Source organism: Saccoglossus kowalevskii, chromosome 3, assembly GCF_978046115.1.
Source record: "Saccoglossus kowalevskii chromosome 3, keSacKowa6.1, whole genome shotgun sequence".
In the NCBI taxonomy this organism is placed as follows: Eukaryota; Metazoa; Hemichordata; class Enteropneusta; family Harrimaniidae; genus Saccoglossus; species Saccoglossus kowalevskii.
The window spans coordinates 473786-492779 of NC_140643.1; the positions used below are offsets into that span (position 1 = coordinate 473786).

Sequence of the window (18994 nt, forward strand, 5' to 3'; positions counted from 1 at the left end):
CTACTATTCAAAGCTTTGAATGGAGAAATGCCTGTAGTTGAATGTGGTGTAGCTCTATACTGACGCAGAAATTGAAAAAGTCCCTGGCACCAGCTTTTGCCTTCTAGCTTGGCTGCACGGACTGCTTTTTCCAGCGTTCACATCATCCTCTCGGCTTCTCCATTAGCTTTTGGCCACAATGGTGTTAATTTTCTATGTCTAAATCCAACATATTTAGAAAAGCGTTTAAACTCATCTCCATTATATGGCGGGCCATTATCAGTTTTAACAATGTCCGGTATACCTTGTCTGGCAAAGATTGCATCGAAGTGCGGGATAGCTGCTTCTGCAGATGTAGAATTACAAATTTCTACCTCTGGGTATCTACTGTAGTCATCGATGACTACCAACAAATATTTACCATTTGGGAATGGACCACAGAAATCTGCTGAGACCTCTTGCCAAGGACCATTTGGCAGTGTAGACATTTTTAATGGTTCGATAGTAGGTTTTGGTCCATGTGTTGATGCTTGACATGGTATGCACCTGGTTACTGTTTCTTCCACCATTCTGTCAATACCTGGAAACCAAAGAGTTTCTCTCAGCAACTTTTTCGTTTTTACAACACCTTGATGACCGACATGAGCTAAACATATGGCTTTCTGTTGCAATTTCTTTGGAACCACAATTCTGTTTCCACGTAACACAACTCCATTGGCTGTTGACAGTTCGTCTTTGACTGCTTTGTATTGTACAACATCATGATGCAAATCATACCACTTTTGTGTGTTAATAACTTCCATTATTTTCTGTAAGATTTCATCTTCCGATGTTGCTTGCTTAATTTCAGCCATTGTCATAGCAGGGGGTATCGCATTCTCAATTATAAAATTTATGTATGTATCAATACGTGAAACATGGTCTTTACAGTGGTTTACCTGGTCAGGATGTCGACTCATGTAATCAGCAGGGTTGGATTCACCTGGTTGATACTCAAGAACTACTTGATACGGTTGAAGACGCAAACTTAGTCTTTCAAGTCTGGCTGTTAATTTAGAATTAGACTTATTGAACATGCCTTCTAATGGCTTATGGTCGGTTATCACCTTGAATTCTGAACCAAATACATAAATGTGAAAATGTTCACAAGCCCATATAACTGCAAGGGCTTCTCGCTCTGTCTGGCTGTACCGTGACTCTGTATCTGTCAGTGCACGACTTGCATATGCAATGATATTACAAGTATCTCTGGTCTCATTTACTTGTGTTAAAACTGCACCAAGGCCTGTTGGGCTTGCATCTACTAACAGCTCTGTTTTCAGCCTTGGATCAAAGTATTTCATCACCCTGTGACTTGCCATCAGGCTTTTTAACTTCTCGAATGATCCTTGTTGCTCAGGTCCCCATTCCCACTTTGTATCTTTGTGAGTTAGAGTACGTAATGGTGTTGCAATAGTTGCAAAATCAGGCACAAATCGAGCAATGTATTGAGCCATGCCTAGGAAACTACGTACAGCTGTTGCATCTTCTGGTGCTCTGACATTGATTATTGCTGTCACTTTCTTATCATCCGCCATTATACCGGCACTGGAAAATGTATGACCATAGAACTGAATCAAAGACTTGCTGAACTCACATTTCTGTTGATTAGCTGTGATGTTATACTTCCGCAGCCTTTGGAACACTGCTCTTAGCATTTCATCATGTTCCTGTTGTGTCTTACCATATATGATAATGTCATCTGAAAGATTTCTAGCACCACGTATACCTTGTATCATGTCTGATACTGCTTTCTGAAATATTTCAGCAGCAGAGTTTATTCCGAAACTCAGTCTCTTGTATCTGTATAAACCCATATGAGTAGCAAACGTAGTTATATGCCTTGATTGTGTGTCCAGCTCAAGCTGATGGTAACCTTGGTTTAGATCAATCTTGCTGAACACCGTTGCACCATTTAGATCCACAATCAGGTCTTCTATTGTTGGCATGGGATGTCTCTCCCTTTCTATAGCTTGATTGGCAGCTCTCATGTCAACACATACTCTGATTCCTGTCTTTTTAGGTACTATTACTATGGGAGATACCCACGGAGTGGCTCCATCTGCCTTCTCTATTATGTCTAACTGCTCTAGCTTATTTATCTCTGCTTCAACTTGCTCACGTACATGGAATGGCACTCGCCGATGCTGCTGTGCAACTGGTTTGACTGATGTGTTAATATGCAAAATTGCTTTTGTATCTCGCATCTTGCCAATACCTTCAAATCTGTCTGCATACTCCTCAATCAAACTATCACTGGTACATGTAGAAAGTGAATTTACTATGTGTAGTAAACCAAGCTGTGTTGCTGTATAATAACCCAGTAAATTTCCTGCTGATCCTTTTACAACATGGAACTTAGTGACAGTAGACTGTTGGGTTATAGGAGACTTTACATTCACCTTAACTTCACCAAGTATTGGAAGTGGTTTCTTAGATCCATATGCATACACATTCTTTGAACATTGTGTAATTTCTGCATTATTCAACAGCTTGCATGTTTTCTCGTCTAACACATTTGTCCCTGCACCAGAATCAATGATACATTTAACTGTTTGACCATCTATGTCAATTTTAGTATCAGGCTGTTGATTGGTTGATATGGAGGACACTGTGATGTGATATGCATAATCATCATCTGAGGAAGAAAAATCTTTAGTTGTAGCAGAATTGACATGTTGCAATATTTTACTCCGACATACTTTAGCGAAATGTCCTGTTTTATCACATTTTCTGCATTGTTGATCTCTTGCTGGACATTCACCTGAATGTGGATATTTTCCTCCACACCTGAAACACGACTTGTGTTTTCTGTCAGGCTCCACTCGTTTTGGTTTACCAGTATACTGCTGGGATTTCTTATATTTATTTCTTTTCCACTGGCTCTTTTTTACAGGCTGGACTGTATTTACTTCTGTTTCTGTCTCAAACTGATTTTCAATACCTCTGGCTTGACGTTCAGAAACTTCAAAAGAACGACCAGAATCTAACAGTGCCTCTAATGTTAAATCATCTCTGAGAGCTTTACGACGTAACCTAGTTGACACACATGATAATACTATCTGGGATTTTATTTCTTCATTAACATCATGAAAACCACAATTTCTTGCTAGTTGTTTCAAACGGGTAAAATACTGATCCAAAGATTCATCAGTTTTCTGAGTAGCATGCCTAAAAACATTGACCTCATAGGTTTTATTCACCTTTGGCAGGAAATATTTATTCAGGGCATCTACAGCCGCTTTGTATACATTGTCACTGCCCTCAACGTCAGGTAGTGTTTCAAAAACATCAGCGACCTCATCTCCCGCAGAAAACAACAGCAGTGCTCGTTTTCTTGCATTGTTTTTTATATCGTATGCAACTAGAAATGTCTCAAATTTCTTCAACCATTTCTCCCATCGAGGACCAATAGAAGTAGAGTCCCCATACACAGAAAAAGCTGGGAATACTGGTAATGCAGTAGCCATGTCCACAATGTGTCACTTTCCACTCCAGAATTGATTTATATTATGTACTGTACCTCCTTGGTGCTGTGCACTAAAGTATTGCTGCTCAGATTTCTGCAACTTTCTGTCTTCAAGGTCAAATTTCTTCTTCAGATTACTTCAAAAATTCTGGAAATTTGCATCTGGATGATCCTGGGTGTACCATTAAACTAATTTATCACTCGTCGCCAAAATGTAATGTTCTTAAAGAATAATTATGAGACAGTTTATCTGAGGGAAAGGACTGGTTTGTTTATTTAACCAACTGATGACTGAACCCTGGTTGCTAGGTGCTACTGAGCATGCCCGCATAATTAATTACAAGACAAGACTAGGTCAAAGGTCACAATAATACAGAAGTAGAATACTACAATTACGGACAATGCATAACTTAAATTTCACCAGGAAATTCTGCAGTGTGCTCTCGCAATCGCGTACTTAGTCATTTTTACAAGGTTCGCCATTTTTGATGTCACGTGATAATTATGTAAACAATGTCTGTCCAGTTTGTGCGAACTTGCACCTCTATACTTAGTCTTTTGATATATATAACCTAAATTACTGTTCTGAACGAGACAACAGACAGAGATTGTTTTATTTAAAAACGTCACAAAACCTTCTCGCTACCTTAATATACATAGATTTAAATATTGAACTAATCATGTCTGTGCATTGTCAAAGTTCACCTATGTACCAAGTTTTATTGTAATCTAACAAGTGGTCCATGAGATATCTGTGGAACAGACATACCCACTCATGTACACTGAGTAACTACAAACAGTCCAATTGTGTACTTCACACATGGGAGACAAAAATGCATTACTCCAACCAGTCAGAAAAGTTGACATTTCTAATTTGACTATATCAGATATAGATTAATGAAAGAATACAAAACCAGCATCTGGATTACTTTTGAAAATTCTGTTATATTTCGGAAAGTTTTAATTTCCCCAATTTTTGAATATTTATTTGTACTTCATGTTAGTGAGGAGGTTGTAATAATTCCTCACTTTAACACTTTTTTCACTGATCAGACCCGTTAATTTTTTGTTTTAATGGCCATAATATTGACCAGCATTTTTCAATGGCCAAAATATTGACTGGTATTTTTAAACTGATGTCCATTATTCTTTATACTGGTCAGTATAATTGCAATTTTTTCTTACAACGATGGAGTTGATGGCAATCCTTTTTTTATGGACAGTATAATGGTCGTTTTATTCTTTATTTTAGTTGTACCATAGTAGTAGATAGTTCTTTTAGTTGTACCATAGTAGTAAATAGTTCTTTTAGTTGTACCATAGTAGTAGATAGTCCTTTTAGTTGTACCATAGTAGTAGATAGTTCTTTCAGATGTACCATAGTAGTAGATAGTTCTTTCAGATGTACCATAGTAGTAGATAGTTCTTTCAGATGTACCATAGTGGTAGATAGTTCTTTTAGTTGTACCATAGTAGTAGATATTCTTTTTAGTTGTACCATAGTGGTAGATAGTCATTTTAGTTGTACCATAGTACTAGATATTCCTTTTAGTTGTACCATAGTAGTAGATAGTTCTTTCAGATGTACCATAATACATGTAGTAGATAGTTATTTTAGTTGTACCATAGTAGTAGGTAGTCCTTTTAGTTGTACCATAATAGTAGATAGTTATTTTAGTTGTACCATAGTAGTAGATAGTCATTTTAGTTGTACTATAATAGTAGTAGACAGTTCTTTTAGTTGTACCATAGTAGTAGATAGTTCTTTTAGTTGTACCATAGTAGTAGATAGTCCTTTTAGTTGTACCATAGTGGTAGATAGTTATTTTAGTTGTACCATAGTAGTAGATAGTCATTTTAGTTGTACCATAGTAGTAGATAGTTCTTTTAGTTGTACCATAGTAGTAGATAGTTCTTTTAGTTGTACCATAGTGGTAGATAGTCATTTTAGTTGTACCATAGTTGTAGATAGTTCTTTTAGTTGTACCATAGTAGTAGATATTCCTTTTAGTTGTACCATAGTGGTAGATAGTCATTTTAGTTGTACCATAGTAGTAGATAGTTCTTTTAGTTGTACCATAGTAGTAGATAGTTCTTTTAGTTGTACCATAGTGGTAGATAGTCATTTTAGTTGTACCATAGTAGTAGATATTCATTTTAGTTGTACCATGGTAGTAGATATTCCTTTTAGTTGTACCATAGTAGTAGATAGTTCTTTCAGATGTACCATAATACATGTAGTAGATAGTTATTTTAGTTGTACCATAGTAGTAGATATTCCTTTTAGTTGTACCATAGTAGTAGATAGTTCTTTCAGATGTACCATAATACATGTAGTAGATAGTTATTTTAGTTGTACCATAGTGGTAGATAGTTCTTTTAGTTGTACCATAGTAGTAGATAGTCCTTTTAGTTGTACCATAGTAGTAGATATTTCTTTTAGTTGTACCATAGTGGTAGATAGTCATTTTAGTTGTACCATAGTGGTAGATAGTTCTTTTAGTTGTACCATAGTAGTAGATAGTTCTTTCAGATGTACCATAATACATGTAGTAGATAGTTATTTTAGTTGTACCATAGTGGTAGATAGTTCTTTTAGTTGTACCATGGTAGTAGATATTCCTTTTAGTTGTACCATAGTAGTAGATAGTTCTTTCAGATGTACCATAATACATGTAGTAGATAGTTATTTTAGTTGTACCATAGTAGTAGGTAGTCCTTTTAGTTGTACCATAATAGTAGATAGTTATTTTAGTTGTACCATAGTGGTAGATAGTCCTTTTAGTTGTACAATAGTAGTATAGTTCTTTTAGTTGTACCATAGTAGTAGATAGTTCTTTTAGTTGTACCATAGTAGTATAGTTCTTTTAGTTGTACCATAGTAGTAGATAGTCCTTTTAGTTGTACCATGGTAGTAGACAGTTCTTTTAGTTGTACCATAGTAGTAGATAGTTCTTTTAGTTGTACCATAGTAGTAGATAGTCCTTTTAGTTGTACCATGGTAGTAGATAGTCCTTTTAGTTGTACCATGGTAGTAGATAGTTCTTTTAGTTGTACCATGGTAGTAGATAGTTCTTTTAGTTGTACCATGGTAGTAGATAGTTCTTTTAGTTGTACCATAGTAGTAGATAGTTCTTTTAGTTGTACCATAGTAGTAGACAATTCAGCAGTAAACTTAATATATGTAATGTAACTTAATATAGTATGTATTAATTTAACCTCTCAAACCGACAGAGAAATTAAAGATGCCTAATTGCAGATTAGTCATGCATGCAAAATACTCAGAAACAGATTAGTTGCCTCTCCACAAACTGATATTTTTTACTCACCCTTATTGAAGACATTTGTTGGCACCTGCACTGTACTTTCTGTGATATTAACCTCAATATTGTTGAAATGTTCATCTGGGGTCAAATCAAATCTACCACCTAACCCATCAAATGATTCATATTGTTGAGTCTTATTGTCATAGTTTTGATTAATCAACATAGCATTATAGTAGGTGACCTATATAACATGAACAAAAATAAGTAGTAACAATTATTATTATTTTATGACATTTAATCATAAGATATTATGAAGCCAAGAGTTTTGGTGACTTGGCGAGCTTTTATGGACACAGGGTTAACCAGTTATCCAATTAAAGATATTAATTCACACATCAGGTGACTAATGGCATAAATAAATAGCAGTGATACAACATGGCACTATAATTCAAACTGATCAATTGTTGACTTAGAAAATGTTTTGATTTATATGCATTACTTTAATGCACTACTAAACAAGATTGGAGTTCACATTTTGTTAAAATTGTCGCTGGTACTCACTTTTGTGATCTACTTGTTTGGATCACCAGAGACGTAACGCATGCCAAGTTTTGCAAGAGTTACTATCCAAGTATGAATTAATAGGATACAAATTTGTTGAAAACTGTGATTTCATTAATTTTTTTAATTGAATTTGGTGTACAAAGAATAAAAATCAAGTTCTTATGGTAGAGTGGTGTGAGATTCCAGGGTTTGGGGGAAGTGATGTGCCAAATTCAATAGATTATGAAGAGAATGGTGTGAGATCTTCAAAGGGTGGATGAAATATTATATTTGGGTTATTATTGCAGGCTGTTAGCTGAGATAGCTCCGCTGTTAGCAATGCACATTTAAATTAAGAACTGAAGATATCTAAAAAATAAACAATATGTATAGTATAAAAGCAATCAAACTTGCTGTTTTCAAAAAGAATTCGAAAATATCACTTTTTACCAAAAATATTCACCAAAATTAGAGAATTGAAGATGAAATGAACAAATCATGAAACGAACAAATCACATTCAGTGAAAACCACGGAGAAGGTGTGGGGTTTTGTTATTATTACATATGTTCCATATTTGATTATTTCATATTAAAGAAAGAACATGCAACAAACCGGGATGGAATTTAGGTCCGGAAACCCCATTAATATGTTCGAAGATTGTGTTATGCCATAGTGTAGAACGCGTGTCACTGTCTGTGTGAAAATAAAATATTAAGACATCTAATTTGAGTTGATGTCAAAATAAACAACTTGCAGACATTTAGTTGGAGCCACGAACTGGACGACTGTGATACAAAGTTTATGTTGAGTTAAAAAGCTCCTCCACAGATCAGTGCATTGGCAAATATGCCGTACTCCACTGACTTTCGTCGACATCGGTCGTCGCTGAGCTGCACGCGACAACTTTGTTTGTGATGTTGCTTGCTGGTCATTGATTGAATGAGTCTTGGTTACCGATTAAAATGTCGTTTATTTGGCATTGGTAATTTTTTTTTGGAACTTAGTAATGTCGCATTTAGTCAAAATAAGTGGCTGCCTAAAAGTACCACTACCAATTTCATTTCACTTGGCATATATATATATTCCTGTACCCCAAAAGAAAAAATATTGTACTTCTAAATATTGTTTATTTCTGCTCTTTCAAAAAACTATACTCCTGAAGGGACTACTTTGTTTGCTCTCAGACCTCATTTGCATATAGGATGTGGAAATACTGATTTTGATCTGTAATAATACTCATTATTAGGATGAGTGCCCAGGCATTCATGATAAACTGCTGTACAAAACAACATCAGCAAAACAGGGCACTTTACAAATATTGACTAACTTACAGTGGTAGGACTAGTAGGAGAATACAGCAGTTCATCAACATCAGGTGTCTCTACATTGGCTCTCTCTGCTGCTCTTACTAAATTCTGAAAAAAAGAAAGAATGAAAGAACTCTCATCAATTCAATTCTCGTCAATGTAAGATATTCATCAAAATTAGAGAATTGAAGATATTGTCACAAAATCAACAAATCTGATAGAGGTCCACCTGATATACCTACATATACAATATCAAAGAAATTGAACAAGCAGTTTTCAAGAAGTCAAAAATATAATTTTTTACAAAAAATTACAAAGATATTCATCAAAATTAGAGAATTGAAGATATTGTCACAAAATAAACAAATCTGACAGAGGTCCACCTGATACACCTATATATACAATATCAAGCAATCAGACAAGCAGTTTCAAGGAGAAGTCGAAAATATAATTTTATACCAAAAATGACAAAAATATTCATCAAAATTAGAGAAATGAAGATATCATCACGAAATGAACAAATCTGAGAGAGGTCCACCCAAGGTACCTACATACCAAGTATAAAAGCTAGCGGTTTATGAAAAATGGCAAAAATATTCGCTATAAATAAGACAATTGAGCATATCCACATGAAATGAACAAATTTGAGAGAGAACCACCCAATGAAGTTTCACAGCTATACAGTTTGCGATGGCAACAACGATGGCAGCGACGAACAATCAGTAGTACTATAAGCTACGGGGAGCTAAAAATGTGATCGGCTATTCTGCATCTTTGGAGGCCTGTAAATAATATTTACCTCTGTGTAATGGTTGAGGCTATTATTTAAGACAATACAGAAGGCTTTGCCAGTGCAGTTTGATACAGAAATGCCTCTGTAATTCCCTGGCTCATCCCAATCATCTTTTTTATGATATTATAATAACACTAATATTCCAAAGTGTAAAGCTATGCCAGAAAAAGACCCTCATTTATTGGGTATTTGTGACCAAACTACAACTATGTTGACCTTTCACAAGTGAATTGAAATACACTACAATGTAACCCACTCAAATATTGTATTTGAAGACATTCCTGCATACACGCACTTTTTGAGCACTATAAATGTCTTACACACACACTATACATATGCCAGCAATAATAAAAATTCCTTACCTCAACTGCCTCAACTTTATGACGTAACATATCATCAACATTTTTTGCTATATTTGATATCATTTCATCACCATCTATCTGTGTAACAGTAAGAGTACCTTGATGTAACTGAGTTTCATACTCCTATAGGAATAAAAAAAAATAATAAATAGTTGAATGCTAATTGTATGTTATAATTTAGCCATTCTTCATAAATAAAATTTAGAATATTTTTTTTATGCTGGATATTATAAGAAATCAATACTAGTATTTTGTAGAGGCAATAACATTTACACTTTGCACAATACATGTACAGCACGTATATTTCACACTTTGCCCAATACATGTACAGCACGTATATTTCACACTTTGCTCATTACAGGTACATTACGTATATTTCACACTTTGCTCAATACATGTACAGTATGTATATTTCACACTTTGCTCATTACAGGTACATTACGTATATTTCACACTTTGCTCAATACAGGTACAGTACGTATATTTCACACTTTGCCCAATACATGTACAGTACGTATATTTCACACTTTGCTCAATACATGTACAGTACGTATATTTCACACTTTGCTCATTACAGGTACATTACGTATATTTCACACTTTGCTCAATACATGTACAGTACGTATATTTCACACTTTGCTCATTACAGGTACATTACGTATATTTCACACTTTGCTCAATACATGTACAGTACGTACATTTCACACTTTGCTCAATACAGGTACAGTACGTACATTTCACACTTTGCCCAATACATGTACAGGAGGTATATTTCACACTTGTTCAATACATGTACAGTACGTATATTTCACACTTTGCTCAATACAGGTACAGTAGGTATATTTCACACTTGCTCAATACATGTACAGTACGTATATTTCACACTTTGCTCAATACAGGTACAGCAGGTATATTTCACACTTTGCTCAATACATGTACAGTATGTATATTTCACACTTTGCTCAATACAGGTACAGCAGGTATATTTCACACTTTGCTCAATACATGTACAGTACGTATATTTCACACTTTGCTCAATACAGGTACAGCAGGTATATTTCACACTTTGCTCAATACAGGTACAACAGGTATATTTCACACTTTGCTCAATACATGTACAGGAGGTATATTTCACACTTTGCTCAATACAGGAATAGTACGTATATTTCACACTTTGCTCAATACATGTACAGGAGGTATATTTCACACTTTGCTCATTACAGGTACATTACGTATATTTCACACTTTGCCCAATACATGTACAGGAGGTATATTTCACACTTTGCTCAATAAAGGTACAGTACGTATATTTCACACTTTGCTCAATACAGGTACAGTACGTATATTTCACACTTTGCCCAATACAGGCACAGTACGTATATTTCACACTTTGCTCAATACAGGTACAGCAGGTATATTTCACACTTTGCTCAATACATGTACAGGAGGTATATTTCACACTTTGCTCAATACATGTACAGGAGGTATATTTCACACTTTGCTCAATACAGGAATAGTACGTATATTTCACACTTTGCCCAATACAGGCACAGTACGTATATTTCACACTTTGCTCAATACAGGTACAGCAGGTATATTTCACACTTTGCTCAATACATGTACAGGAGGTATATTTCACACTTTGCTCAATACAGGTACAGCAGGTATATTTCACACTTTGCTCAATACATGTACAGTACGTATATTTCACACTTTGCTCAATACAGGTACAGCAGGTATATTTCACACTTTGCTCAATACAGGTACAACAGGTATATTTCACACTTTGCTCAATACATGTACAGGAGGTATATTTCACACTTTGCTCAATACAGGAATAGTACGTATATTTCACACTTTGCTCAATACATGTACAGGAGGTATATTTCACACTTTGCTCATTACAGGTACCTTACGTATATTTCACACTTTGCCCAATACATGTACAGGAGGTATATTTCACACTTTGCTCAATACATGTACAGGAGGTATATTTCACACTTTGTTCAATACAGGTACAGTACGTATATTTTACACTTTGTTCAATACAGGTACAGTACGTATATTTCACACTTTGCTCAATACATGTACAGCAGGTATTTTTCACACTTTGCTCATTACAGGTGCAGTACGTATATTTCACACTTTGCTCAATACAGTATAGCAGGTACATTTCACACTTTGCTCAATACATGCACAGCAGGTATTTTTCACACTTTGCTTATTACAGGTGCAGTATGTATATTTCACACTTTGCTCAATACAGGTACAGTACGTATATTTCACACTTTGCTCAATACAGGTACAGCAGGTATATTTCACACTTTGCTCAATACATGTACAGCAGGTATTTTTCACACTTTGCTCATTACAGATGCAGTACGTATATTTCACACTTTGCTCAATACAGGTACAGCAGGTATAAATAACACTTTGCTCAATACATGTACAGGAGGTATATTTCACACTTTACTCAATACAGGTACATTACGTATATTTCACACTTTGCTCAATACATGTACAGCAGGTATTTTTCACACTTTGCTCATTACAGGTACAGTACGTATATTTCACACTTTGCTCAATACAGGTACAGTACGTACATTTCACACTTTGCTCAATACAGTACAGCAGGTATTTTTCACACTTTGCTCATTACAGGTACATTACGTATATTTCACACTTTGCTCATTACAGGTGCAGTACGTACATTTCACACTTTGCCCAATACAGGTACAGTACATACATTTCACACTTTGCTCAATACAGGTACATTACGTATATTTCACACTTTGCTCAATACAGGTACATTACGTATATTTCACACTTTGCTCAATACAGGTACAGTACGTATATTTCACACTTTGCTCAATACATGTACAGGAGGTATATTTCACACTTTGCTCAATACAGGTACATTACGTATATTTCACACTTTGCTCAATACAGGTACAGTACGTATATTTCACACTTTGCTCAATACATGTACAGTACGTATATTTCACACTTTGCTCATTACAGGTGCAGCACGTACATTTCACACTTTGCTCAATACATGTACAGCAGGTATATTTCACACTTTGCTCAATACATGTACAGCAGGTATTTTTCACACTTTGCTCATTACAGGTACAGTCCGTATATTTCACACTTTGCTCAATACAGGTACAGTACGTACATTTCACACTTTGCTCAATACAGTACAGCAGGTATTTTTCACACTTTGCTCATTACAGGTACATTACGTACATTTCACACTTTGCTCAATACAGGTACATTACGTATATTTCACACTTTGCTCAATACAGGTACATTACGTATATTTCACACTTTGCTCAATACAGGTACAGTACGTATATTGCACATTTTGCTCAATACAGGTACAGCAGTTATATTTCACACTTTGCTCATTACAGGTGCAGTACGTACATTTCACACTTTGCTCAATACATGTACAGCAGGTATATTTCACACTTTGCTCAATACATGTACAGCAGGTATTTTTCACACTTTGCTCATTACAGGTACAGTACGTATATTTCACACTTTGCTCAATACAGGTACAGCAGATATTTTTCACACTTTGCTCAATACATGAACAGTACGTATATTTCACACTTTGCTCAATACAGGTACAGTACGTATATTTCACACTTTGCTCAATACAGGTACATTACGTATATTTCACACTTTGCTCAATACAGGTACATTACGTATATTTCACACTTTGCTCAATACAGGTACAGTACGTATATTTCACACTTTGCTCAATACAGGTACAGTACGTATATTTCACACTTTGCTCAATGCATGTACATTACGTATATTTCACACTTTGCTCAATACATGTACAGTACGTATATTTCACACTTTGCTCATTACAGGTGCAGTACGTACATTTCACACTTTGCTCAATACATGTACAGGAGGTATATTTCACACTTTGCTCAATACAGGTACAGCAGGTATATTTCACACTTTGCTCAATACAGGTACAGCAGGTATTTTTCACACTTTGCTCATTACAGGTGCAGTACGTATATTTCACACTTTGCTCAATACAGGTACAGTACGTACATTTCACACTTTGCTCAATACAGTACAGCAGGTATTTTTCACACTTTGCTCATTACAGGTACATTACGTATATTTCACACTTTGCTCATTACTGGTGCATTACGTACATTTCACACTTTGCCCAATACAGGTACAGTACGTATATTTCACACTTTGCTCAATACAGGTACAGTACGTACATTTCACACTTTGCTCAATACAGGTACAGCAGGTATATTTCACACTTTACTCAATACAGTACAGCAGGTATTTTTCACACTTTGCTCATTACAGGTACATTACGTATATTTCACACTTTGCTCATTACTGGTGCATTACGTACATTTCACACTTTGCCCAATACAGGTACAGTACGTATATTTCACACTTTGCCCAATACAGGTACAGTACGTATTTTTCACACTTTGCTCAATACAGGTACAGTACGTACATTTCACACTTTGCTCGTTACAGGTACAGCAGGTATATTTCACACTTTACTCAATACAGTACAGCAGGTATTTTTCACACTTTGCTCATTACAGGTACATTACGTATATTTCACACTTTGCTCATTACTGGTGCATTACGTACATTTCACACTTTGCCCAATACAGGTACAGTACGTATATTTCACATTTTGCCAAATACAGGTACAGTACGTACATTTCACACTTTGCTCAATACAGGTACAGCAGGTATATTTCACACTTTACTCAATACAGTACAGCAGGTATTTTTCACACTTTGCTCATTACTGGTGCATTACGTACATTTCACACTTTGCTCAATACAGGTACAGTATGTATATTTCACACTTTGCCCAATACAGGTACAGTACGTACATTTCACTTTGCCCAATACAGGTACAGTACGTACATTTCACACTTTGCCCAATACATGTACAGCAGGTATATTTCACACTTTACTCAATACAGTACAGCAGGTATTTTTCACACTTTGCTCATTACAGGTACATTACGTATATTTCACACTTTGCCCAATACAGGTGCAGTACGTACATTTCACACTTTGCCCAATACATGTACAGGAGGTATATTTCACACTTTGCTCATTACAGGTACAGTACGTACATTTCACACTTTGCTCAATACAGGTACAGCAGGTATATTTCACACTTTGCTCAATACAGGTACAGTACGTATTTTTCACACTTTGCTCAATACAGGTACAGTACGTATTTTTCACACTTTGCTGAATACATGTACATGTACGTATATTTCACACTTTGCTCAATACAGGTACAGTACATACATTTCACACTTTGCTCAATACAGGTACAGTACGTACATTTCACACTTTGCTCAATAGAGGTACAGTACGTACATTTCACACTTTGCTCAATACATGTACAGTACGTATATTTCACACTTTGCTCAATACAGGTACAGTACATACATTTCACACTTTGCTCAATACAGGTACAGTACGTACATTTCACACTTTGCTCATTACAGGTACAGTACATACATTTCACACTTTGCTCAATACAGGTACATTACGTATCTCACACTTAATTTGCTCATACATCTACATAAATATGTAGATACATCCAATATGACCTTGTTATAAATCTAAATATACATGTAGGTATTTAATATAACCTGGTTGGTGCAACTCAGGTAGCATTAATAATAGCACATCTACTGTAACATGCAAATGTACTATACCAATGTGCTGAATAAAATAGTTCTCGAGCCACATTCCTGACATTATGTGACAAATAAATAAGTGAATAAATTATATAGTTTTTATTATCATGCAGATAGTTTGATAGTTGCAGAGTTGTCTATTCTTTTCTGATTTTGAAGGAAGTACTTGTATTTTACAATATGTACTGATAACAAATGGTGCATGGCAAGATGTGCTGTAATAGTTTACAACAACTTCTCAATACTTATGGTTCAATTTCCATCTCAACTTGACTTATTTAAACTTAACAAATAATAGCATAAATATTACAACCTATACAATAATTTATTGAATTATAAACCCAAACTCATGATGGATACCAACTAAACTGCTTACCACACTTGCAATTATATGTAATAATGAATTTATTGCATCCTTAGAAATAATTTCCATTGGTTGAACAGCAATAAAATGTTAGTAATAAAGTACAATACATATAAAATTAAAGTAAAAGTAAAATGTCAGTTATTGATATTTCTGATTTCAAATATTTTGTATAAGTATTCACCAACTTGTCTTATTAGTACGTCTTCTCTTGAACTCATAATATATTTAAATATCTGGTTATCACTTTTCAATTCTTCTGGAATACTGATATTATTAAATAGCTTTTGTCTTTCCGTTTGGTACCTAAGACATTCCATGAAGAAATGTTCTTATATGATTCTGGGAGAATGTAATTTAGAACTTAAATAAATTTAGAACTTAAATAAATGCTAGGGCACTTTTAATACTACAAGAACAATAATCCTATAGGTCCATTACAGAATAATACAAGCCATGCATGGCACAGTCCCCTTTAGTTATCAAATTTAAGATATATAGTTTTGTTTATAGTTTTATAGCTGGTATATAAACATATCAAGAATATGATTATGATGATTGTTTAACATTAAAATGATTCACATTTGTATCTGATCGTCAAACAAGTACTTGTCCAAAGTCAGAGATATTGCTCTGGAACAGCATTAATTAAAACAAAATCAGTCATTTTGAATACATGTATTTATCTATGACATGATGTATAATGCATATTTAAAATTTGAAAATAATCAGTCAAAGCAAGTCAGATATATGGCACGAGAACCACATTCATTAAAACAAAATGGCCACCAGTCGGCCATTTGGAATTTTATAATGTCCAATGTATATACCAAGTTTGAAAAAAATACATCTGTAAACAGCCGAGAAATGCTTAATTTTGATTTTTCAGTACAAAAATGGCTGCTATTCAGCCATCTTGAATCAGATCGTAAAACAAAGTGGTGTGTATATGTATAATCTCATGTACAGTACAGTTCTCGCGGAAGCTTTGGCTTTTGTGGCATCATTGTCGCCTACGCATGGCTTCATTGTCGCCTCAGCATCGCATCATTGTGGCATCAGCTTCGCGTCATTGAAAATTGAAGCTGTGTTCGCCTCGCTATTTTGTGGCATCATCGTGGCCTCAGCTTCGCAGTCTCATGGCATCAACATGGCATCAGCTTCAAAGTATTGTGACATGAGTATGACCTCATTATTTGCACGCAGAAGGGCAGTATACAAAAACATGTACAGAAGTTCGATATGTAATCGATTTGAAATTCAAGGCGAATAAAATAATATGGTCAAGAGTAAAATGACATTTTAAAAAGATATCTTGTTTAATTATTTTAGTGTTGCGAGTATTGGGCACCAAAAACTTTGCGAAGTACATTACAATAGGCAAGGTGACGAGTTTCATATTGACTGGAAGGAAAATCGTGATAAATTCAAATCACACGATGCAATCGTCGTTCTGATACAACACAATTTGCTGTATACGAAGTGAAACTGTTCTTGTTATAAAATTTACTTTTTTTCGCTCATTTTATTTGCTGCTAGAAGAGCAGATTCAGATTCCTCATTTCGGTGGTATTTTTCTGTGTTTCGTTTAGTTTTAGCCGAGTCCGACCCCATGCCCACTACTAAAACATGCAACACACACGTACGCCGCCGAGTGCGTCGGCGTAGTCGCCAGTCATCTTGATACAAAGTTCCAAAACAAGTGCGTACATTTCCAACATATGATTGGATGGTTGTGGTGGCGTCGGTCTGGTAAAATTTGACAACCAATTCTCAAAATTAAGTCACGATCAGTGATCTGAGCTCGATCTATACGTACTTTAAAAGTATTCTCACAAACATATTTTCGAATGAAAACGAGCCATGCCCTGTAAAAAATCGAATAGCGCTTGACATGCAGGAATAATTTATTGGGCTTCAGAAAAAAAACGTGTCCATTTAGTGTGGCCGTAAATATTTGGTCACCAGCCGATGAACAATTTGAAAATCATGATTCACACGGAAGTCCTTCGATACTGAAAATCATCGACCCCAGTCTGGTTTACCTTATTTCCCAACTTGCAAAACTGATTTGTATCTCAGCCCTGTTTGTTTTGTTTTTTCTTTTTTTTGAACTGAGGTAAAATCCCATCCGTTTGTCAAAATATACCGATGTTTTCCAGTGAATAATTGCGAAGCCTGTCACAGCACACAAAAAAACTTTGTGAATCGACGATGGAGATTGGATGGTACGACGACCCTTCAATTTGCGTTAAATATGTTTTGTTACAACATCATTGATTGGCTGAGAGTCACCTGATCGGAGCATGACCTGGGTCACAGAACCATATTAGTCCGTATTATCAACAGGACTTTGCGAGAAAACCACACCCACATTTTCAACCATTTTAGCGCGGAAGTTGCCAACAAATGTCGAAAACTCGTGAATTGTATAAATTCGAATAAAATAAAGCTAGCGATTCGTAAGACTGGTTAATAATATATCCCCCGATGCTCTTCGATTTTTTTATTTCAAGGTGAGAAATGGATACTAGTAGTTGAAGTTCCATCGATTTCAAGGCGACTATTTAACCGCGACAAATTACGGGACATGATCCCCATGAATTGCGATAAATAAATGCTGATTGTGTTGAATGACGAACGTCGGGACCGTTTGGGGAAACAAATTACGGTCGGTAGACATTTCAAACAAATGAAATTATTAACGAAAGACGAGATTTTTCTAGGTATTTACGATCATTCGGTCATACCAAATATATACAAAATTGACAAATACACAAAGATGTGTAATAGTAGGTGATTTTTATTTTAGCCTTAGAAATATTTTCTTTCACTCAGTCCACGTCCATGCGTGGGAATTCTATTTAGCTTCATGGTCCTTCGGCTTGTCTTCTGCTTGGGGGGAAACAACAATAATTATACAAATCGTAAACTCAACACAATCAGGAAAAGAAACCCAGACAACCATGTTGTACTTCTGTTGAATACATTTTGTAGCAGTGAGTCACGTCGGAATATTGTCTAAAATAAAATATTCAATCCCAGCCAAATCTAGGTCAAAGGGTCAGATTGCGTGCATATAATTATAGATAGTTAAAACAAAAATTATTTGAACTTTTGACGGTTGTTCAACATCTATGCA

The 18994-nt window shown here is 35.3% G+C and overlaps 1 protein-coding gene across 2 annotated transcripts in view; it reads right to left on the bottom strand.

Annotated features, from left to right (window-relative positions):
- LOC102808683 (voltage-dependent calcium channel subunit alpha-2/delta-3-like) overlaps positions 1-18994 on the bottom strand; it is a 311772-nt gene that overhangs the window by 284416 nt on the left and 8362 nt on the right. For both annotated transcript variants that reach the window (XM_085496670.1, XM_085496668.1), the window contains exons 3-5: positions 9760-9882; positions 8629-8712; positions 6817-6994 (exon numbers count right to left, since the gene is read on the bottom strand). In XM_085496670.1, the coding sequence (XP_085352796.1) occupies positions 6817-6994; positions 8629-8712; positions 9760-9882 (385 nt within the window). The remainder of the gene's footprint in view (positions 1-6816; positions 6995-8628; positions 8713-9759; positions 9883-18994) is intronic.